The 23968-nt window shown below is 33.9% G+C and overlaps 1 protein-coding gene and 1 pseudogene across 3 annotated transcripts; one reads left to right on the forward strand and one right to left on the reverse strand.

The window, feature by feature from the left end:
- Positions 1 to 1896: 1896 nt before the first annotated feature.
- Positions 1897 to 5255, reverse strand: LOC148782507 (alpha carbonic anhydrase 7-like; annotated as a pseudogene).
- Positions 5256 to 12201: 6946 nt separating this feature from the next.
- Positions 12202 to 18951, forward strand: LOC148782508 (alpha carbonic anhydrase 2-like). Of its 3 annotated transcripts, none has more exons than XM_088864120.1 (5): positions 12202 to 12361; positions 12490 to 12707; positions 13434 to 13543; positions 18354 to 18477; positions 18578 to 18948. In XM_088864120.1, exons 1-5 carry the CDS (start codon positions 12235 to 12237, stop codon positions 18830 to 18832), a joined length of 834 nt encoding a protein of 277 aa, XP_088720246.1. In that variant the 5' UTR covers positions 12202 to 12234; the 3' UTR covers positions 18833 to 18948. The 3 variants fall into 3 exon arrangements, with proteins under 3 accessions (XP_088720246.1, XP_088720247.1, XP_088720248.1); XM_088864121.1 differs by having other exon boundaries at positions 18375 to 18477; positions 18578 to 18947; XM_088864122.1 differs by having other exon boundaries at positions 12208 to 12361; positions 12520 to 12707; positions 18578 to 18951.
- Positions 18952 to 23968: the final 5017 nt, after the last annotated feature.

Genomic DNA, 23968 nt, shown 5'->3' on the forward strand with positions numbered 1-23968 from the left:
GGATATTATAAACTTCACAACCCTTCAAATTACAAAGGTTCAAGATTGAGAGTTTTGTGAAAGGTGGATTTATTAATTTTGTAGTCTATTTTTTAAAAAAAGTTACTTTTATGGGGCAACTTTGTAAATATTACTACAAAACAAATGGTACTTTTGTCATCTCCATAATGGGTAAAATTGAAATTTAACTAAAGAACAATGGCACTCTACAAATAAAATTCTAGAACACTAACTTCCAAAATGCCATTGTACTTTTAAAAAAATTTCAAATTTGTCCTTGCTTAATGGTAAAGTTACCTATTTAAATAATTTTTTAATAAAAAAGTAATGATTGTTTTGTTTAATACACCCACCACAATCCCTGCTAGCTTGAACCTTTGTATTTTGAGGGGTTGTCAACTCTAGACAAACCCATATACAAATTCTAGATTGTTAAGAGCCTAAGCTCTATATAAACGTTTCCCTAGATATATATATATATATATATATATATATATATATATATATATATATATATATATATATATATATATATATATATATATATATATATATATATATATATATATATATGGAATCATTTATATAGAGCTTAGGCTCTTAACAATCAAATTAGAGCCTACCTCAAAACTTTCACTATAAGAGGTTGTTTTGTTGCCCAAATATCATCAAATTGATCATCTCGACATCAAGATACATGGACATGAGAAAAGAAATGGATATTAAGTTATGGAAGTACTGCATCTAGTAATGCATTTTGGGACCTTAATTTTCAAGATTTTCATGTTTTCACATATCATCTTGATCTACACTATTTTTTAAGCTTTAAATTTTATAATTAAAGATAAAAATATATTTTAAGGCTATCATATATATATATATATATATATATATATATATATATATATATATATATATATATATATATATATATAGGCATAGTTTTTATAGAGCCAATGCTCTAAACAATCAAAGTAAAGCAAACCTTCTAGAAATGTGGTTTCAATAGGAGAAATCTTTGTGATAGCCATTTCATCTGTAAACGCCAATGGCCCGGATTGAATATGGGCTGATCTGACGATCACAGATGTCCGGTAGTGTTTGAATTTTAATTATTTTATTTTACAAATTCAAATGAGTTGAAATTTTTGCCGTTTTTTTTTTTTTTTCAAAATAGGCGAATGTACGAAAAATATCAGAAAAATATTTTACATGAAATAAATTGACCAAAATACCCCTAAAAGTTTTAGGGGTATTTTGGTTAATTTGTTTTCATGAACAATGGTTTTTATATTTTTATTAGGTGTGCCTTGATGATAAGAACACACGCCTAAAATTTAAAATGCTTTGGATTTATAGAAAAAAAATTCAAATTCAAACACTATCGGACATTCGTGATCGTCAGATCGGCCCAAATTCAATCTAGGCTGTTGGCGTTTACTGTAGGTGTACGCCATGGGTTTACACAATCTTTTTTGATATATATATATATATATATATATATATATATATATATATATATATATATATATATATATATATATATATATATTATTAATTAAGTTTATCTACTATTTTTCTAAGTCCCCCTAAATCACAACTGCATAAACTCCTATTTTAATTTTTATTTACTTTTTATTTTTGTGGATTGCGACCGATTTGAACCGATCCTTTTTATTTTTATTATTGAAAGGTCAGGTGTACAATGTGGCCCACGGATCCCAACTTCTCTAACATTATGCACTTATAAATACAATAAGTTATTTTAGACAGAAAATCACGAATCCGACCGGTTGCGAAAACTCCAAACAAGGCGAATCACTAAACACCAAGAACAGATTAAAAGATTTCTTATCGATCCTTACGACAAATATGGAAGAATTGAAGGGCGCTTCTTTATATTTGCATAAAATTTAATGTGAACTGGTAATCTAGTATAATGTTTATTGTCCAAGTAACAAATAAATTACATGCCCTAAAAGAATGAACAAAAGAAATTGAAGGGTACTTCTTCAATGTTGGTATATGTTCAAGTAAAAAATGGAGAGCAGGTGAAAGACGCCTTGGAGTGTAGAGGTCAACAACTCGTTTGTTGATGGGCTGCGTTGGCCTCGCGTTCGCCTCAGCTTCCTGTAACATAATTAGACACAATTGGTACTATTTATTTAATAGGCATCATGCAAAATAAATGGATCACTAAACTAGATAAATCATGCAGTAATGTATATATATAATTATGAAAGTTGAAAGGCTTACATCATGAACCGCAGCCCTCAAGAGCCTCAGCTGCTCTCTAGAGACCGTCCTCACCTGAAATTAACATTATCAAAATTTAAATTGGAGTGATTTACTTACTGACAATAAAATTTATGTAAAATACGAAATGCTCAGCATATAGGTGAAAATTAAAGTAAGTTGGTCAACCCATATTTTGTTTTTAAAAAAAAAAAAATTGCCCTTCGATCGATCTGAATTTTCATTATTTCTTTTTTTAATTATTTAGTTGGTAGAGCTTGGGTAGTGCCCTGCTAACAAACAAACTAGTCCTTGCTTATGCTTGGCTACATTAGAGAATACCAAAAGAGGGGAGAGAGAGAGGTAGCAAGAGAGAATCAGTGTGCGAGCTTTAAACAAAGTCAGGTGGAAAGGGGCCAACATTGGGTGCAAATCCTGGTAAATCTCGATAGAGAGAGGAAATTGCAATAAAACATATTTAGGACGAAGATTTAGAGAGAGAGTCGCAAACCTTCTTGACTATATTCCATGCAACGCCTTGTGTGCATGGTGGAGTGGTAAGAGAGCCCATATATCTGTAATACTTTCTACTACCCATCTTTATGTGCCTTGGATCCACCACGCCCACCTGTGCTTCAGCATTTTTAGAATCCGCAATAGATAATATATTACCCATAAGCTGAAATGATCAAAGAACCGAATTCTTTTATTTCTTCAATCGCACACAAAATCGTCACAAATTTTGTTAGTAAAGCAATGAAGAGAGAGAAAGAAAAAGGAAAAGCATGTCGACCAACGTAGATAAATTTGGGATGGAGAAAGAGACGATGCTACATACTGTGTTTTCCAGTTATTTCTATCCCTAATTGAAAAATATTAAATTTTAAAAACGGTGCTGCTCAAGCAGATCTATAACGATTCAATCTTTAAAATAGATGGTCTAAATAATATGTTATAAAATATCATAAATAAGTTGGATTTTGAATTTAAAATTTGAAAATCTAAACTATGATTTGCATGAATCTGGAAAAAAAAAGTTAGTGGCGCGCGAATCACTTTTCCATGGAAAAGTGTTTAGGGAAGCATTGGAAAAGAGAAAGGAAGCAAAGTAAAAAGAAGAGCATTGAAGTTTGTAGGCCTACCGCAGACGGATAAGAAGCCTTAACAAAAACGGAGAGAAATCCTATTTTTAAATGGATTTTCGGCTAGAGACCATTTATTTTTTGGAAATGTATACGAGATCATTTATTTTTATTACAAGGAGCTCACAACTACTATTGATCATTAGATGTAAAATCGGGTGGTTAAGAATGGGCCACTAACTAGACACAATGTCCAAAATAAAAACTTTCAAATGTTATGACACATTTCCATCCATTAAACATTACATCCAATAGCTAGTAATGATTGTGACTTTTTTATATAAAAAATAAATAGTCTTCGGAAGGACGTCGACTTTTGCACTAATAAAGAGAAAACACTGTTAGACAATTAATTACCAAATAAAACACCGTTAGAGAGTGAGCATGATTACCTCCTTAAGAAAGGTATCAGGTCTGCCAATTTTATAGGTAATCTCAACCACCGCATTCTTCCCATCTTTGCTTTGGTGAACCAAGTGCACCTCTAAATGGTATCTTAATCAAACAACCCCCAATTTTTTCCTTCAATTGGGAAGTAAATGTGAAAAGCCCTAAAGTTTTGCAATAAGTGCGCGACAGGACAAAAAGGTCACAGAAGGAATGATGTCAAAAGGACAGAGACCCATGCATTGCATAATTGATTAATTAATTTACCTTGAACCATTGAAAGTGTGCTCGGAGGGTGAATGCCAATGACATTGCTTCAGAACATACTCCGTTTGGTTTATTTCAAGTGTTCCAGCTCCACTTTTCCCCCACTTAAGCTGCCACATCAATTTATAGTTACACACATAAACAAGTAGAGAGAAAACAATGTTTAATTAAGTTCAAACAACACAATAATGTTTAATTAAGGCTGCGGTTTCAATAAAGTTGCAACCTTAAACAATCCAATTTAGGCGTACTTCTAAATTTTATTACAACATGTAATTTTGATGTACAATTTTTTAGGATTATCTGAAAATGTATTTTCATATCTAATAATTAAATTTTAAATTTAAAAAATAGTTAAAATCATGTAGATCTATAAACATGTGAAAATCTTGAAAATGGACAGTTTAGATAATGTGTTGCAAGATGCATTATATTTGCGACTCAAAATTTCGTTGTTTTACATATTCATACATCTCGATATCAAGATGATCAATTAGAACGTCTTTTAACATTAAAACAACCTTTTTCGATAGATTTTGGAGGTGCATTGTACTTCTACAGTTGCAACCCTATATAAAGTTTTCCCTTGATTAAGTTCAAACAACACATATAGAGAGAGAGATACCGTTATATCATGGCCTCTGTTCTTTAGGATTGCTTTAGCGGGCTTATATTTTCTCTGTAATCGCCCCAAATTTGGTAGAACCTCCACCCTTTCGTGAAGCAGGTCAATGGGAGACTGCATATCCCCATTGCTACAAGCCCTCCATTCGGGATAGAGCTCGCCCCAGTGCTTTGGCCCCCTTTCACTGTCTTCCAAATAATCAAATTCTCTCTCATCCTCTACCATTCATCAAACAAAAACTTCATATGAGAGAGAGAAAACATCATGTGAGAGAGGATACAAAAGTAAAAACCAGAAATAAATTAGATTTAGAAGGAAGAGAGGAACAGAAGAAATTGCAGGTTGATAAAAATAGAAGGAAAACAAAAACTGCAGTATATAAAGACAGAGAGAGAAAATGGGTAGCAAAGATTACCAACTTCCTATGAAGCCGAAGGAACGGATTGTGTTATGATAAGAAAAATAATGACAGAAGACATGAAGCAAAGGGTAGGCCTGCATAGATCCATGCCGATCCTCTCTCTACACAATGTGTCTCTCGCTCTAGCTCGAACGAATTTGTAAGCATTTATAGCCTCGCCCTTGAGCATGTAATGCATATATGCCGTGCACAAAGATTTGGTCGGCGGGTTCTTCTTTCGTAGACGAGGAATTGATACCGATAAAGCAACAATAAACTATGATAGGGTTTTCAAAATCCGTACCACCCGTGATGACTTCAATGAATTCTCTATTATTGTTCTTTTATTCTTTTCTTGTGTTGGGACTAATAGGGTATATCTTTCAGGCTTTTTTTTTCTTTTAAAAAAGTAATTCAATGGGGAAAGTGTGAAACCATGCCATCTAAATGTAAAAGGTGCAGTAGCGCCGAGGCTCTAAACAATTAAAGTAAAACACATTTTCAAATAGGGTCGAGAAATCTTACTCTGGTCCTTGTGCTAATACAATAGTCAATGAAGTAGAAGCTAGCGGTTTATTGGAGGGAATTAAATTGCTTTTAAATTTTGATACAGAAAAGGTTATTAAAGGGGATTCAACGAATATTATATCATTGTGTAATATAGAAGCGCGAGCTCTTTGGAGACTCTCTTCCCTTTTTCATGAAATTGGTGACGTTCTTCAGTCACTTGATGTTGAAATACTTCATTGTTACCATGAAGCAAATGCTGAAGCTGATTCTATTGCCAAGGGTGGTCCTTTTCAATCCTCACTGGTGATTACCAAATTTGTGTGATGTATCTTTATGTATTTCGTTCCCCTTGTAATTTCACTTTTTTCCATAAAAGTCATGTGTTAATGTTAAAAAAAACTAGTTTAAATATTGGAAATATATGTAATAACCTTAAAATATATTTTTTATCTTTAATTATAAAATTTAAAGCTTCGGAAATGGTCTAGATCTAGCAGATCTATAACAACATGAAAATCTTGAAAATTGATGGTCCAAAAATGCGTTACAAGATGCACTATTTTCGAAACTTGAAATCCATGTTTTTCTCATGTCCATGCATCTTGATGCTGAGTTGATCAATTTGAGGATATTTGGGCATCAAAACAACTTCTTCTAGTGAAATTTTTGATATGGGCTCTAATTTGATAGTTCAGAGCTTCGGCTCTATAGGAACTTTTTTTAATTGTAAAAGCAATAATATAAAAAATAGGGAGATTTACATACATACAGGGTCAAATTTATAGAATTACCAAAATCTACTAAATTACTCTTTGATCGATATTTTTAGAATTTACATTGAGATTCATCTTTTTGTATTGAGTGGAAATCAGTTTGGAAGACTCTTTGAACATAGAAAAACTGATGTTTTTTATTTCAATAAATATACCCAAGTAGTATGAGGACAATCATCAATAAAAGTAACATAATGTTTACAACCATCATAAGAATCGACTGGGGTTGATCCCCACACATCAAAATGTATCAAATAAAGTGGTTCCTTTAAAACATGTACAGAAGACTAAAAAGGAAATATTGTATGTTTTGAGACTTTTGAAACTTAACAAGAATGAGAGTTTAAAGATAGAAAATGCATTACGATTTTTCAAAACTTTATCTGAAGGGTGTCCAAATCTTCAGTGCCACAATTTATTAACATCAAAATTATCTTGACTGGCAACCAAAGCCTTATTCTCTTGATTAAATGATTTTTGCCCATGAGACAATCTTCCTTCACCAATCTTTTTCCCTGTGGCCCGGTCTTGGAAAATCACAGAGTTGGGAGAAAAAATAACACTGCAATTCATGCTTTGAGTAATTTTACTAACAGACATCAAGTTTGAAGAAAATGATGGAACAAAAAGGACTTCAGAGTTTTGTGACTTGGAGAAGAAATTGATCTTACCAACACTATGGATATGAATTAAAGAACCATTAGCAATAAACATAGGATTTATATTTTTATTATTTTTTAGGTTAGATAGACACTACAAATTACCAGTCATATTAATTGTGGCCCATGAGTATACTATCACTGAACCAGACAAAGGTTCGATGGGAACAAATCCAGCTATGGAGTTATCAACGCTCAGCAATAAAACAACCTGCTCTAATACCATGTAGAATTTACAATAAAAGAAATAGTGTTGAGAGAGAATAACCAACAATACATATATATGGCTCGGCCGTGATGCCTACGTCACCCGGAAGTAAACCAGTATCCCACAAAATAAAAAAACTCAATAGTAATTCCACGAAATAAAAAAACTCAATATATCTTGTAATATACGAGATAGAAAACACAATATATGGTTTCTATAACTGTGAACAAAAGCCAAGGGAGGAGGAAAGATGGCGTAGGTTATGGTGTTGAGCTACTCTTGCAACTATCGCTGTTCGGATTCTTAGAGAGAGAGACACACAGAAAAATCAACTTTGGACAATTCATAGGGCAAAAGCTACAGGTCAAACATGGGAAATAGTTATCGGGCCTGGGGCAGGCCATTGAAAGCCCCGCCATTATCGGGTGGGCCTGGCTTTTAAAGGGCCGAACCAAAATGCGCATAAACATTCTTGTGTCTCTCTTTCAAAAATGGGTTTTGGAGAGAGATGTGGACTGGTTTTTGGAGAGAGAGATGGACCAGAAAATGGGTTTCTAATTGGATTTTTGAGAGAGAGAGAGCGGGGACTTGGATGTCTTGACGAGAGAGAAAACCGAAAATCTCGAATTTAATTATGAGATAAACAACCTTTTTAGTATTTTCATTCCTCAAAGGGGTTTTAAATTTTTTAAAAATTAATTAGTAAAATAATAATAATAATAATAATAAAAACTGGGTCAAGCCTGGAATGGTTCGGGCTAGGTCCAATAGGCCTAGTAGGCTTTCTTGTCTGGCCAGGCTTTGCATAAAATTCAAAGGCCTTACCAGGCTGGGCTTGGTTTCTAAATGAATTTCCGTCGTGAACGGGCCATTACCGCGTTTATTTCTATTCCGGGACTTACCGGGCTGGCCCAAAACAGTTTTGGGCCTTTTGGTAGCCAGCCCGGCACACTGGCAGCCCTAGCGTGGATAGGAGCGTTCCAATGTATGGCCAACCATGAGTTGTCTCGGTTCTAAACCAATCGTCTTGATACGACAACTAACGAAATCAAAACGTTCCCTCTGCGACAATCTGAATATTACCTTATTTATCACATTCCTTTAATACCTCGCGATTAACCCAAAAAAAGTCACATTGAACCGGTTTAAAAAATTGGTGACCCGATCTGCTGGAAGATATAACCATAAACGATAGGAGCCTTCCAATGTAGGGCAAACAATGTGTAGTCTCTATTCTAAACAATCTTCTTCATACGAACTAACGAAATCAAAACGTTCCCTCTACGACAATCTGAATATTACCTTATTTACCACATTCCTTTAATACTTCGCCATTAACCCAAAAAACAATCTGAATATTACCTTATTTACCACATTCCTTTAATAGTTCGCCATTAACCCAAAAAACAATCTGAATATTACCTTATTTACCACATTCTTTTAATACTTCGCCATTAACCCAAAAAAACTCACATTCAACCGGTGTTTAAAACATTGGTGATCTTATTTGGAATAGATGATGTCACGAATCAACATTGCTACACAATAAATTGTAAATTGTGATTCTGACGTCATGACTTTTTAAATGGGATATATATTTTCTTTAAACTTTAGTGACCCACTCAAACCACATGGCTTTGCCACTTCATCATACCCTGCTACTGCTTGAAGAGATTGAGTAAGTTTTATAGGGTTTTGCACTCCTACTACTTTTCGAAGTGGGACAATGTTGTTTAGGTGCCATGCATTTAGACCATGCATTTATATCGCTTTGCATTATTTAGGGCGCCAAGAGCATCTATTTATATGAATATGCATTTAAAGACGCATTAATTAAAAGATTTTATTTAAAATCTTCCTCATATGTCCATGCTTTTATACCTCTGTTTCCTACTATAAGGTAGGTTTTAGAATACTATTTAAAGCACTATAAGGTAGGTTTTAGAATACTATTTAAAGCACCCTGCATTTATACGATAAAGAAGGTTTTAGAATACTATTTAAGGCACCCCGCAATTATACGATGCATTTTTATAATCTTATTATTGGAGCATATTCACTAGTATTTTAAAATTTTCCTCATATGCATTCAATGGTATTGTAACAATTTTTTAAATCACGTTTATTATAGTAGTACAACTAATAATCATGTATTGATGGCTACATCTTGTGTTTTATTTATGGTAAAAGAAGGACGGACATGAGAAAAGATAAATTTCAAGATTTAGAAATTGTGTATTTTGCAACACATTTTAGACCGTTGAATTTCAAGATTTTCAAGCGTTCATAGATCTGTCTATCTACATTATTTTTGAAGCTTTAAATTTTATAAATAAATACAAAAATATATTTTAATTCTATCACAAAGATTTTCAATATTGAAACCATGTTTCTTGATACTATTTCAAGGTAGGCTCTAATTTGATTGTTTAGAGCCTTGGCTCTATACAAACTGCATCCTTATGGGAAAAGTTTATATAGAGCCGAGTTTCTAAACAATCAAATTTGAGCCTATCTCAAAAATTTCACTAGAAGAGGTTGTTTTGATGTTCAAATATATTCAAATTGATCATCTCGACATCAAGAAGCATGGACATGAGAAAAACATAGATTTCAAGTTTTGGAAATAGTGTATTTTGTAACATATTTTAGACCGTTAAATTTCAAGATTTTCAAGCTTTCATAGATCTGTCTATCTACACTATTTTTTAATTTTAAACTTTATAGATAAATATGAAAATATATTTTAAGACTATCACAAAGATTTTCAATATGGAAACGACGTTTCTCGATACTATTTGAAGGTAGGCTCTAATTTGATAGTTTAGATCCTGGGCTCTATACAAACCGCACCCTTTATTTATTAACTTATTTGTATTACAAATTATGCAATGCATTATTTTTTCTTATAGTTGTAAATAAGATTTTTTTCAATTAGATGATATTATAATACACTTAACATTTGTTCTTATTTGTGTATTAAACAATTATAAAATATAAATAAATAATTTCAATTTCAGTAACTGATATTATAATTAGCTAGGTTCTGATAATTTTGGATGAGTAAAGAAATTAATAAATGTTTGATACTTTGATGTGAAACTAATTTTACATAAATTATTTTTTTAATATTTTAATATAAAAGTGTTTTTTTATATTTTTAGTTATTTTGATACAATATTATAATGGGCAATGATCTTATGCAATGGTTATATTATAGTATAATGCAACCACACTTCTAGAAAATCATGTTTGTGGTATTTATATGACCTAAAATTTTGCACACACACTCTCTTCATCTCAATAATCAATAAAAAAAAAAACAGTTAGATTTGAATCCTAAATAGGGTCAAAATGACCTCCCTCCAACAACGAATCTAAACTATTCATTTGGTGAATTTCAAGATCTTAGCTTTTACAAACTCAAAATCATTTTTTTCTTTTTTAACATTGTTCATCTAATGATAATAAAGCTATTTAAAAAATTGGAAAAGAGCTAAATTCCTTCTAAGGCTAGATGTAAACATCTTATCAAAATGAACGGCCTATGTTAATTGGGCTAAAACAATACTTTTTATACTCGATTTTCAAATTATTATTTTTTTGTGATTTTTCATTATAATGAAAAGAGTGTATATTTCAAAATTTAGATCAAACTAATGATCCTAACATAGTTTTTGAAGGTTGTTGCATTATATTATTATGCAACTGTTGCATGAATCACTGCCCTATTATAATATTATATTATAATTAATAATTATACAAATATCCAGACAGGAAAACAACGTCGCAATATTCACCTAGTTTTACAAAGTAATAAAAGTACATAATGGACCAATCGTAATTTCTTTTAGAAACTAAAAAAACATTATTTTTAGATATTTATAGCAATTTTTTAAAAAAACTTTTGAGGTAAAATTTACCAATTCGACCCATTCTTGAATCCGATCCATCCTCCACGACTATGGATGTGAATGAATCGCATCGCGGACGAGCTTTTTTCAACCTTGCATTCAACAAAACCAACCACCGGTTACCACCACACAATCTATTTATTATTACATGCCTTGAAATCCAAAACATAAAGTTTTTTTGTCCGCGGACTTTAGGATAAGTTTTCTATGAGTCAATAGAATTAAATGAGTCCTCTCTCCTAAATTTTGGATTCAAATGTTTAAGGAATGGAAATCTCAACCATGTTCATAATATTTTGAAAAATAAATTTTAAAAATAAAAATAAACACTTTTTAACATAATTTGTGCATAATCGACATTAGAACTTTTAGGGGCCACCATTTTCTAACACCCATCTCGAAGATGGATGTTAAAAGCTTCGGGGTACCATACTGTAGGAGTGCGTCCCTGTAACACGCACTACTTTCCCTCTTATGTTTATGGATTTAGAAACTCTCGAATAAATTGAGGTAAATTAGGTCGCATAGTTGCACAGTAACCATTGCCCCAAATTACCGTCTCCAAAAAAGAAAAAACAGAAAAAAATAGAATAAGCAGACCAAATGACAAACAGCAATAGAGAATAATTGTTTCATGCGGGCTGACATACATCTTAAACTTGTGTACAAATAGGCGGTCCATCAAAAAACAATGGAAATGAGGAGTCTACATGTTTTCTTAATAGAATTATCATTTTTTGTTTTCAAAATTTATTTATTTTTCATATTTTGATCTTTATGTTAAAGATTATACATTCTCTAAAAATTAGGAACGAATTATATTTCAAAAATAAATTTATTAAGGGGCCCGTATTTCTACCTATACGGGTTTGGCCGCATTCTAATCACGCTTCATCATTCAATTACCAAAAAAAAAAAGCAAAAATAATAATAATAATTCATTGTAGTCGTCACAGCTGGTACGGACTTTGACAATCCTTTCCTATTTTATTATTACTATATCTATGTCAATTCATATTCCGAGAATGAAGAGACCCACAATCAAAACTCCTATATATATTACAAGCCCAATGGCGAGGCAACACATACTATTCGTTAGAGATAGAGCGAGATAATGAGTAATACATTTTGTAGAGAGAGGATCGCAATGGATCTATGCAGGCCTACCCTTTGCTGCACGTCCTCTTTCATTCTTTTTCTCATCATAACACAATCAGTTCCTTCGGCTCCTCAGAAAGTTGGTAATCTCTGCCACCCATTTTCTCTTTTTCTTTATATACTGCAGTTTTTGTTTTCCCTTTTTTTTCCGGTCTTCCTGTAAGTTATCTCTTCTCTCTCACATATGAAGTTTTTGTTTAATGGGTGGTAGAGGATGAGAAAGAGTTTGATTATTTGGAAGGCAGTGCGAAGGGGCCGAAGCACTGGGGCGAGCTCCATCCCGAATGGAAGGCTTGCAGCAATGGGAATATGCAGTCTCCCATTGACTTGCTTCAGGGAAGGGCTGAGGTTCTGCCAAATTTAGGGCGTTTAAAGAGAGAATATAAGCCTGCCGAAGCAATCCTAATGAACAAAGGCCATGTTATAATGGTATCTCTCTCTCTCCCCTCCTCTTTATGAGTTGGTTGAGTAAATCTACTTTTCATCTGGCTCATTGGGTCAGTGTGTGTGCTTCATGAACAAAAATGAAATTTAGTAACTTTCTTTTTCAGTTTTTTTTTTATCTCTTTTTCATTAGTATGTCTTAGAACACAAGTGGACAATCATCTCTCTCTCTGTACTTACTATTTGAACACAACTTTTTTTGTTTGACCAAATGATTTCTCCCTCATAACATACAATCAATTTCCTCCCTCGGGCAAAATACACGCTATGGATACTTTTCAGATCTCAAATTTTGGGACGTAAACTTTAAAATGCATGTAATAATCTTGGCAAAACTATTTTTCACAATAAACTATTTATGTGCTAAAAAAAACTTACGCCTAAAGATTGAATCAAGACGGTCCAATTTTTAAGGGCTAAATCCAAGTGTTACAAAACTTAAAATTCAAATTCCTTTCTGTAAAAAGTTATTGTACAGTAATTATTATGTGTTTTCCATAATTTAGACTAAAACATATCTCCTGAATAGATGTTTTGAGTGAGGGAGGAGATTCACGATATGAGCAGAAGCATAGTATATGCGCTCCTTCCTTTATTAAGTGTGTACTTTTTTAAGCGCAGTTGTACATTCATCTATAATTGTAATCGAACATTATAATTAAACATTGTTCTCTCTCTACTTGTTTATGCGTGTATAAATTATTGTGGCAGCTTCAGTGGGGAGAAATTGGAGCTGGAACAATTGAAATAAATCAAACACAGTACGTTCTCAAGCAATGCCATTGGCATTCACCCTCAGAGCACAGTCTCGATGGTTCAAGGTAAATTAATTAATTAATTATGCTATACCTGGGTCTCTGTCTTTTGCACTTTAGATTAATTAATTTCAATCATATCGTTCTTTCTATTGGAAACTAAATAATTTTTTTTGAAAAACCTAATATATGAGACAACAACGTATATTCTCTATATTTGGGGATACCCCATTTTTATGGGGTGTGAATCCTTAAGGATCTGGTAGCACGTGACCCATAGGAGATAGACTTTTTCACGTGTAAAATAAAGGGCATAGATAGGTGGGTCTCACATATGTCTCTCTTGATCTTTCCTCCTTACAAAAGTAGTTGTCGCAAAGACAGAAAATATATGAAAAAAAAAGATGCAAAGAGAAAATTAAAGAAAAATGGTAAGTTTTTTATAGTAATTTGGTTGGGTGTTTTAACGAGAGAAAAATCATATTTTAGGGCTTGAGCGAGAGCTTATGATCTATTATATTCTTCACATGATTGTTTCTGATTAGTGGAAGAGCACGTTACTAGACATAGCCAACTTGCCAAACCATGTAAATCTTTGTGCCTTGCTTGTATAATTTTTTTGCATTATTTTTTTCCCATTAATTTTCCAAACCTTGGTTGTTTTCGTCTATGATCAATATTAGAGCGTTAAGATTTAAGATCCTCGCTGAGCACAAGATTTGTGGCAAATCGCAAATATTTGCAATGGCTTGAGGAAGTTCAACTATATATGAAACTCTAAAAATTTGACAGTTGAGAGATGGTTGTGTAGTATCTTTAAAAGACAGAGAAAATAAACATGAAAAGTTTGATGATTTGGAATTTGATGAGAATGATGAATTGACCAGAGCAAATATTTTCTTGGTTCTTGATGCGTTTGTTTTAATCAATGTCTCTTTATAAACTACTACGAAAGATTTATGGGCTAGGCTCAAATGCACTTATAAAGGTAAGTCTCTTTCTAAAAAACATTTTTTTAAACAAGAACTTTTACAATCTCAAGATGAGCGATGGCATATCTTTAAAGGGGCACGTAAAAGATTTTAATGCCTCGATTAGCAAGTTGATGTGACTAGACGTAAAAATTGACAAAGAAGATAAAAATATATATATTTCTTTATTCTACGCCGAAATTATAGGTTGGATTGATCGTGAATCTCAATAGTATGAAATCTCTTGAATTTAATTATATTGTTTCAACACTTCTGATGTAGGAGTCTATGTGAAAGTGTTCACGCTCCGGCCTATGCTGATCTCTGGGATGAGATCAACTCAAATCTTTGTAAAACTCAGTTAAATTATGGAAAAATAAAGAACGTGGGATTGCTTAAATTATGGGTTCAAGAACGACACAGATCTATTCATATCCGATTCTTTACTAAGTCCATTGGCAGCGCCAGCTTCCATATCTGTTTATATTGCTTCAAAAACTATTTTAAATTTTACTGACTAATGAATCACCCAAAATTATAGAAAAATAAACTTGATTAAAGAAGAAAAATATACTAAATTAAGTAGAGAAAAATATTTACCTTCTAGGGACTTGAAACCTAAAGTTTCGGGTTTGGATCAGTCCGCTCTTCTGGTGCTACCATCTTCTTTTTTAATTTCTTTGCTTGCTCTAATTGGTAGACATAAGTCCTTTCACCTAGATTTAGGATTCCTAAGGTTTGGAAAAAATTAGGGATATTTAGATAGAGTCTACCTTGGCTTTGCTTGGGTTTTGAGGAAGTTTTCTTTAGTTTTCTAATGTTTTGGGGATCTCCTAATGTAAAATCTGAATATTGGATTTTTTTGGGATTTTTTTACCATTTTTAGGAATTTCCTAAAGATTTTTCTTTCTTTTAAGTAATTTTTTAGTATTTTCCTAATTTCGAAATTTCTTTGATTTTCTAAGGATTTCCTAGGGAATTCCTAGGATTTTTTTTATTTGAGGGGGTATTTATAGGTTGAACTAGGGTTAAGGTTGAAATTAATCAACCTAATCTCCTAGTTCAATTAGGATTAGATTTATGCCATTTTTCTTCATTTTTTAGAATTTTTCAGATTTTTCCACAATTAAAATGGTGTCAAAACACAAAGTTTAGACCATCAGGCCACGTTTGGGCTTCCTGGCCGTGCGACATGGGCCATGGCTCCATGCACAATGCACACAGCATCCTATGGACTGCGTGACACATGGAGTGCCAAGCGGGTCTCTCACGCGCATTTGCAGTGCAGTTTGGTAATTCTAGCCCCTGAAGCTTCTAGGGCTTGTATCTTGTGATCGGGAGGTTCGATTTAGGTAGTTCTTAGACCATGTGTTGGGTTGGTTTGGGACAATTCTACTGGATCTAGGTTGTCTATGGTCTACTGAGGTTTCTGCAGTCATTTGGACTCGAAATTAAGTTTATTAAGAATTCCCTTAGCTAGAATTTTGAGGGGTTATCTATAGTTTCCCCTCTATGGTATTCACCTAGTGTAACGAGTGAATGGCAAAGAAATCCGAAGCAACATTTAACAGGAACCGTGCTGTTTTTTAGCCGGTGACACTCATTGTTGTAACGTCCGCAATACTACCTGGGACCCAGGGTAGTCATCTTTGACTTTCGACCATTTTTTTGAGATCTAGTTCTCTAATCGAACATGATTCTGATTTATAAGAAGTGATGATGTGATGAATTCCCAGTTATTTGAACTTCTTCTTTATCTTTTATTCTAATTCTTGGAGTCCACAGGTTCAACCTTTTGCTTTGGGAACTTATAATGTGATTTATCTTTCCTAAGGGTTTGCAAGCATGGCAATTTAGGATCTGGTGGTCGCAGAAATATCATGTCCCTGCCTCCTTGAAACTCCTTCATTTTTTAATACGTTTTAGAAGATTTTGAATATTGGTAAGATTTTAAAACGGATACAGAGTTTTGGGTCACTTTTTAACCAAAGAAAATAGTGTTTTTAAAAACTTCACAAAACATATGAGGGAATTTTGATGATAGGTGAGAATTTTTAAATAACGGGTTTGATAAGCATTTTAGGTTCATGCTACCATAGAGCTTTGTTCTTCTTCTTTTTTTCAACATGAGCTTTTCAAGCCCCTACTTGGGACCTTTAGGACAAGGAATCATCAAGTCCCTTTTCATTTTGCAATCTTGACTCATGTGTTGTAATTTAAGGGAAAATATTTCTTGAAGTTTATGGGAAAACCAATATCTTGGATAATATGAGATATTGCACCTGATTACTCCGGATCTCCTTGGACTTCAAATTTTATCCCTTCACTGCTATTCCTTTGAAGTTTGGATAGTTGATGCTGTTCTGATTTAGCTTGGAGCCTTAGACTGATGCCTTTCGTATTTCTTTCACTTTTGACACTATTTCGACTTAAGAAGATAAGTTGAGGAGAATTTCTAGAGATTTTGGAGAAGAGACGAAGAGATAAAGTAAGTTTTTTCTTTTTTCTTCTATTAGGTCGGGGTCCCTTTCGGGAGTTTAACTTGGTGCCCATTTTTCCAACACTCGAGGTTCCTATCGGATTTTCAGCCCGACATGCTTATTTTTTATATTTTCTTCATTGCCCCCAAAGTTCTTTTCAGATGTTCAGCCTAGTGATCATGTCCAAATCTCGAGATTCATTTCGGATTTTCAGCCCAACGTATTTCCTTTTTCTTTTGTTTCTTTTTTCACTTTTTGAAGAAGATGACGAAAGAGGAGGAGAAGAAGTAGAGGGTGGTGGAGGAGGAGGAGGAGGAGGAGGAGGAGAAGAGGAGGAAGGAGAAGGAGGAGAAGAAGAAGAAGAGGAGTTAGGGGTGTTTTTCCTTCTTGGCACTTTGGCCGGATAAGAATTTGATCATTCTTCCTTCTTCCAGGTGATAGTGAGGTTCTAGTCTTGGTTAGCTTTTGGATTTTTCTTATCTCTAGTTGATATTTAAAACTTCTTTGACAGTGGTTGCTAAATTTCTTCATTCGAACCATGATCTTTAGACTTGGAGTCACTCTGAGCTCCTAGTCCTTCAATCTCTTGCTAAATTAGCTACGCTTATTTTATTTTTTTTCTTTTTTTGCACTAACTCCTTAGACTGCTGATGCCATAGAGTAGGATGTCTAAGCAGAGTATAGATGCCCCACCTGGCTTATTTGAAAGAGAGGAGCAAGAGTTCACCCTACTCCTTTTCGATAATATTTTTTTATTCGCAGCTTCATTTTTCTCTTCAGGGATTGATGGCCTCTAGGCATGTTGGGAATCGTTGGATAAGGTGTGGGCCTCAACCAATACAAAATCATTATACTCTCTTCCAAATAATTGAGGAAAGGGTTTCCTTTCTTCGTTTAGTCCCAATCATGTGAAGAATGTGTTGTGCATTTTTGAAAGAGAGAACCATGAAGATGGGGCAGGTTTTGAAAGGTTAGATTGAATTTCAAAAAGTGAAGATCATTATATGCTCCCGTAGGAGCAGACTGTACATTAACTTCCTCAGATGAAAACCCTAGCTAGGATTTTTGTTTAGGAACCCAAATTTGGGGGATGTAACCTATTCAACACAGTGGGAAAGAAATGATGCACTATATCGGCCTGAAAAAATGGGTTATAGGTTTGAATAGAGATCATCCAATTTTCAGACAGTGAAATCTTAGTGTTTAGGGGTCCAAAGGCATAATTTTTTCATTGAAAATACGCATATGGTGATTCTGAAGTGGAAAAATTTCAATTCAAATAAATCCTCCTAAGTTGGTCTTCTTGCCTAAGGGATCAAGTATAAAATCTTCTTTGGCAGTGAGGATGCCCCTCTCGCTCTCTCTCTCTCTCTCAACCCCACCATGCATTTACATAAGTTTGCTGACATGAATTCATATTACAAGTACCTATGCCTTTGCCCGTAGATATGACTTGGAGATGCATATGGTCCATCAAAGATCAGATGGACGAACAGCCGTAGTTGCAGTGATCTATAAAGTTGGGCTGCAAGATCATTTCCTATTGAAGGTGAGTGACTGACAATACTAATGCCTCTCTGGTTTTAAGTGGGCCATGGGATTTTGAGTATTTACTTGTACTAATGTTTCTGTGCGTTGGCTGTTGGAAGGTGACGGATGCGATTGAGGATATCACTGATAAAACAGGGTCCGAAGTGAAAGTTGGATTAGTGAACCCGGAAGATGCCATAGATTTGGAGAGAGAACCATACTATAGATACCTTGGCTCCCTCACTACTCCTCCCTGCGATGAGGGAGTCATGTGGACTGTTATAAAAGAGGTAAACATACCCAGAGGAGACTATAATTGCTTAATTGACATGCAACATGCACTTTTATATGAACTTAGAGCCAAGTGCATGTAGATAAGCCTAGCAATGGGCTGTGCAACTCAACCCAGCCAAACCGGAGCCCTCGTATATGTGACCGATCAGGCCAGGGCTGGTCAAGGGATTTCATAGCTTAGCTCTACGTTGGCGGCGTACAGCGTGTCATGGCCTAGATTGCCTAGTGGCTCAGGCCCAGGCCCAGTCTTTAACAAGCCTTCTTATCACATTGACCACTCACCCTCAAAATCCCAGCCACTATCCACTTTATCACTTTCTAAAAGAATGAACACTTTGCCCCCCTGTTTTCGGACTACCTCTTCCCTTGTCTCAAGGGAGAATTAGTAGTAGTACATTTTTTTATAGAAAATGTTGTAAGGTGATGTAAAAAAAGGAAAATTTAAAAGATGAATTATGTTATATTTCAGTATTGTTAATTAATTTTAAAATCTAATTAAAGGGCAGATAAAGAACAACTGGTATTTTATGTGTGATTTGATAAACAAAAAAAAATATGTTGAATACGTGATAATATAGAAGTGATTTCATAAATACTCGTGAAACTTAAAAAGTAATAAGATCATCTCATCTCCACCCTTGTCACAACATATACTACCTTCCAGCTTACAGTATTTGCTCCTACCTAAGCTATGAATTATGTGAGGTTTCAGTTGTGGAGATGGGGCATTATTGGTGATCGAAATTATATTCATCGAGAAAGGAGCTGATCTTTTTTTGTGTGTGTCGTAATTTGAAACTTAGATCCCCCCAAATAGCCTTCAAGTTGTTTTAAAGGCAGTCCCCTCTTATTAATGGCCAAAGTCGAATACTTCTCAATTTTCTTTTGCCTTATTGTAGGTGAAGACGGTCTCGAAAGAACAACTGGAAAAGCTGAGGGCTGATGTTGAAGATGTGAGAAATTTCATTTAACTCGTACTTTTATCACAAAAATAAAATTAAAAATACTATAAACTGATGTTACTTGTTCGTCTATTTGTGACAGGGATTCGAGAACAATGCAAGGCCAATACAACCCCTGAACCAGAGACAATTATACATCTTCAACAAGGAGCGGTAGAAAGTGAATCAAATATTATTTTTGTAATATTTTTATATATATTAGAAGTTCAAAATAAGTTATGGGTAGGTCTTTTTGCGCGCATTGAGTGATATATAGTCACAAATACGATTGTTGGTGTCCACAAGCGTGTAATGAATGCAAAGCTTTGATTTCAAGAAGTTAATACCACCTGGCACATGAATTAAAATCATAATGTTCAATCATAATGTCGTGCAATACTTTGATTTCAAGAATTATATATGATGTAAGGGTGCGGTTTGTATAGAGCAGAGGCTCTAAACAATCAAAGTACAACGCACTTTCAAATAGTGTCAAGAAATACGATTTCAATATTGGACATCTTTGTGATCGCTTTAAAATATATTTTTATCTTTAATTATAAAATTTAAAGCTTAAAAAAAATGTAGATCTATTGAAAATTAACAAAAAAAAAATGTGTTACAAGATGCACTATTTTCAAACCTTGAAATCCATTTTTTTCTCATATCTATGCATCTTGATATCAAGATGATCAATTTGAAGATATTTAGACATCAAAACAACATCTTCCCGTGAAATTTTTGAGGTTTGCTCTAATTTGATTGTTTAGAGCAGCCCTATATAATCGTTTTCCATATATAATGGAGTGGTGGTAAATTAGAGGAATGTATACTAAAATGGTTTGATTTTGAACCCTTTATTGAGCACCTCAACAATTTTTTATTAGTTTTATAATTAGATTTACTTAGAAGGTGACACTTGTTGAATTGTATCGAAATGCAATACAAACCAGAAAATGCGATATCGTGGTTAAAAAAGTACACTGCCACTGGATTATGGTACAAACAATGTAACAAGAGCTATTTATTTAAAGGGTGCAGTTGGCATATGGATGCATCCGTAGGTGTACAAGTAAGGTGTAACTTCAAAGTATATAATTGTGATGTAAAATGTTTTAAGGATTATCTTAAAATTTATTTTTATATCTAACTATAAAATTTTAAATTTTCAAAATGGTTAAAATAAAGTATATCTATAAACATATGAAAATCTTGAAAGTGGATGGCGTAGATAATATGTTTTAAAATGCACTATTTCTGAGACTTAAAATCTTTTTATTTTTCATAGTTATACATCTCGATGTTGAGATGATCAATCAAAAAAAATTTCAACATTAAAACTACCTTTTTCGATGGATTTTTTAGGGGCATCCATGGTTTAACACTATAAAGTAGCATCCTTATATAACCGTTTTCCTTCTTTAAATATTTCAAAAAAACTAATGGTCATACATCACATTTGATCCCTTAGGCAAAATCCTGGTTATGAGTACTATAGGACCCAAAATTTTGAGGATGTGACCTACTCGGAATAGTGATCAACATAAAAAATGAAAAGAAACTTAAATACCCACCCTGGAGCCACAAGAAAAAATGACATGTTAGAATTGCAGACCAACTATTCCAAAGGTTTAAGACTTTTGTTTTTCCTTCCCAGGCCGAGGTGAAGCAATTTGTGTTATATATATATATATATATATATATATATATATATATATATATATATATATATATATATATATATATATATATATATATGTGTGTGTGTGTGTGTGTGTGTGTTGAAGATGCTAAGGTGAGTCCACTAGCTGACAAAAAAATGAGTCCAACGGCTCAGATTGAATCTGGGCCAATCTAACGATCACATGTATATGATCGTGTTTGAATTTTAATGTTTTTTATACAAATTCAAATCACTTTAAATTTGGAGAGTATGTACATCAAAAATAGATGAATTTTATAAAAATATCAAAAAAATATTTTCCATGAAATAAATTGACAAAAATACCCTTGAAATCTTTAGGGGGTATTTTGGTTTTGTTTCACGAATTATTTTTTTTATATTTTTATTAGGTGAGGATTGATGAGAAGAACATATGCCTAAAATTTAAGTGATTTAAGTTTTGTAAAAAAGATTAAAATTTAAACACTACTAGACATCTGTGATCGTCAGATCGGCCCATATTCAATCTAGGCCGTTGGGCTCATTTTTTCCTGTGAACTAATGGGCTCACCCAAGCTTTTTCCTATATATATATATATATATATATATATATATATATATATATATATATATATATATATATATATATATATATATATATATATATATATATATGGGTTTGTCTAGAATTAAAAACCCCTCAAAATACAAAGGTTCAAGTTAGAAGGGGTTGTAATGGGTATATTTATCAAAAAAATCCTTAATTTTTTATTAAAAAAATATTGAAATAGGTAACTTTACCATCAAGCAACGGCAAATTTGAAATTTTCAAAAAAATACAATAGCATTTTAGAAGTTAGTGCCCTGGAATTTTATTTGTAGAGTGCCCTTGTCCTTTAGTTAAAATTTTAACTTTACCCCTTATGGAGATAACAAAAACACCATTATCTTGTAGTAATATTTACAAAATTTCTCCACGAAAGTAATTTTATTTAAAAAAATAAATTAATAAATCCACCCTTCACAACTCTCTTTATCTTGAGCCTTTGTAATTTAGATCATATATATATATATATATATATATATATATATATATATATATATAATATATATATATATATATATATATAATGATCCTATGAGACCCAGTGGATCTTAACTCGGCTTTTGATGCCTCATCATGGTAGATATGGAGGATGGAGAAGAAGAGACAGGGGAGAGTGGTTTTGAGAGAGATTCGGTGGTTAACGTGAAGTTCGATTTGGCTTCTGATCTTTTTGTTGAGGTTCATTTTCCAGTGGTGAGATCTTTTTCCCCACCTTCTACCAACATTTTTTGTTTGAACGATTGGGCTAGAAGGGGATGGGGTCTTTCTTACCCTCCTATCGTCAAAATTTTGGGTCCTAATAAGATATTTTTCTTGTTACGATCCAAGCAGGACACTGTGGTAGCCTTGGGAAATCGTTTTGTTCGTGATCGAGGTAAGCTTTTACCTTTAGATATCTGGAAAGCATCGTCTCATTTGTCTTATGTGCAGAGACAGAGTCTTTGGATTTGTCTTTCTGGCATTCTTTTCCATTCTTGGACGTTGGATACAATTCGAAAGGTGGCTAACTGTTGCCGAGAATACTGCGATCTTGATAGAGCTTCTTTTGAGGGGACTGATCTGAGTATGGTCAGGTCCGTATCTGGAAGCTCAGAGGTGCCTTTCTCCCCAAGTTTGTTAGACTGGTTGTTGGCCATGATTCTTTTGCCATTGAGGTGTCCTTGGTAAGAATGAGAAGGCCTCCAGGGTTCTGAAACCTAATCCTACTGTTGAAGGAGAGTAGAAGATTGTCCGCCATCGTAATTTGAAAGGGCGAAATGGGGTGTCTGCCTCGGAATTGGAATTTTTGGCGACCTTCCGTAGGAAAAAGCGGAGGAAGTTGATCAATGGTTCAATGCGAATGACGTTTTGAAATTTCAAAATTTGAAAATCAGGAAACAGTGGATTCCAGTGGGACATTTCACTGATTTTTTAGCTTCGGCTTTGCCTAGCGTTTCCAACAATGTTGAGGGTGCTTTTCGTCGTGGTGATGGTGCGGGGTCACCTCCACTTCGTAATTTGAAGATTGACGACATATCCTTGCATGATAAGGGTGTAGCACAATTTTCGGAGCTGGTGAATGCGGTGGAGGCTTCCTCGGCCTTTACGCCGGTGGGTGTAGAGTTGCCATCATTGTGGTTGTCTTCTCCTGCGTACAGGTTGAAGGCGGTGAGCCCTTTTCTCGGTGACAAGCTGGCTATTTCATCTAGCTGTCATTGGAGCTGGTTATTGTTCTTCTCTGCCTTAGTTTTTCTTGGCCATCATCTGTGCTCCTCGCTAGCGATACAGACTATTCTGGGTTTTTTGGGCAAGATGCTTCCCTTGTTGCACAGTCATGCCACACATCAGATTCGTTCCTCCCCGAGACCTTCATTCGATCCTTTGGGGGTGGATCCGATGGCTATTGTGTTGATTGAGGAGGATGAGGAACCTCAGGTGCTGAATGTAGACATTGTGGCTCAGAATCCCCTGATAGAAGTAGCGGAGGGTGCTTCGTTTATGGAGGAGAGAATGGATTTGGTTGTGG

This window comes from Amborella trichopoda, chromosome 4 (genome assembly GCF_054954075.1).
Source record: "Amborella trichopoda isolate Santa Cruz 75 chromosome 4, AtrichopodaSantaCruz75HAP2 v2.0, whole genome shotgun sequence".
In the NCBI taxonomy this organism is placed as follows: Eukaryota; Viridiplantae; Streptophyta; class Magnoliopsida; order Amborellales; family Amborellaceae; genus Amborella; species Amborella trichopoda.

Coding starts and splice junctions, on each gene's coding strand:
- LOC148782508 (XM_088864120.1), top strand. CDS start 12,235: ATGAGTAATACATTTTGTAGAGAGAGGATCGCAATGGATCTATGCAGG. Junction 12,708..13,433: donor ACAAAGGCCATGTTATAATG/GTATCTCTCTCT, acceptor TTATTGTGGCAG/CTTCAGTGGGGAGAAATTGG. Junction 13,544..18,353: donor CACAGTCTCGATGGTTCAAG/GTAAATTAATTA, acceptor TCATATTACAAG/TACCTATGCCTTTGCCCGTA.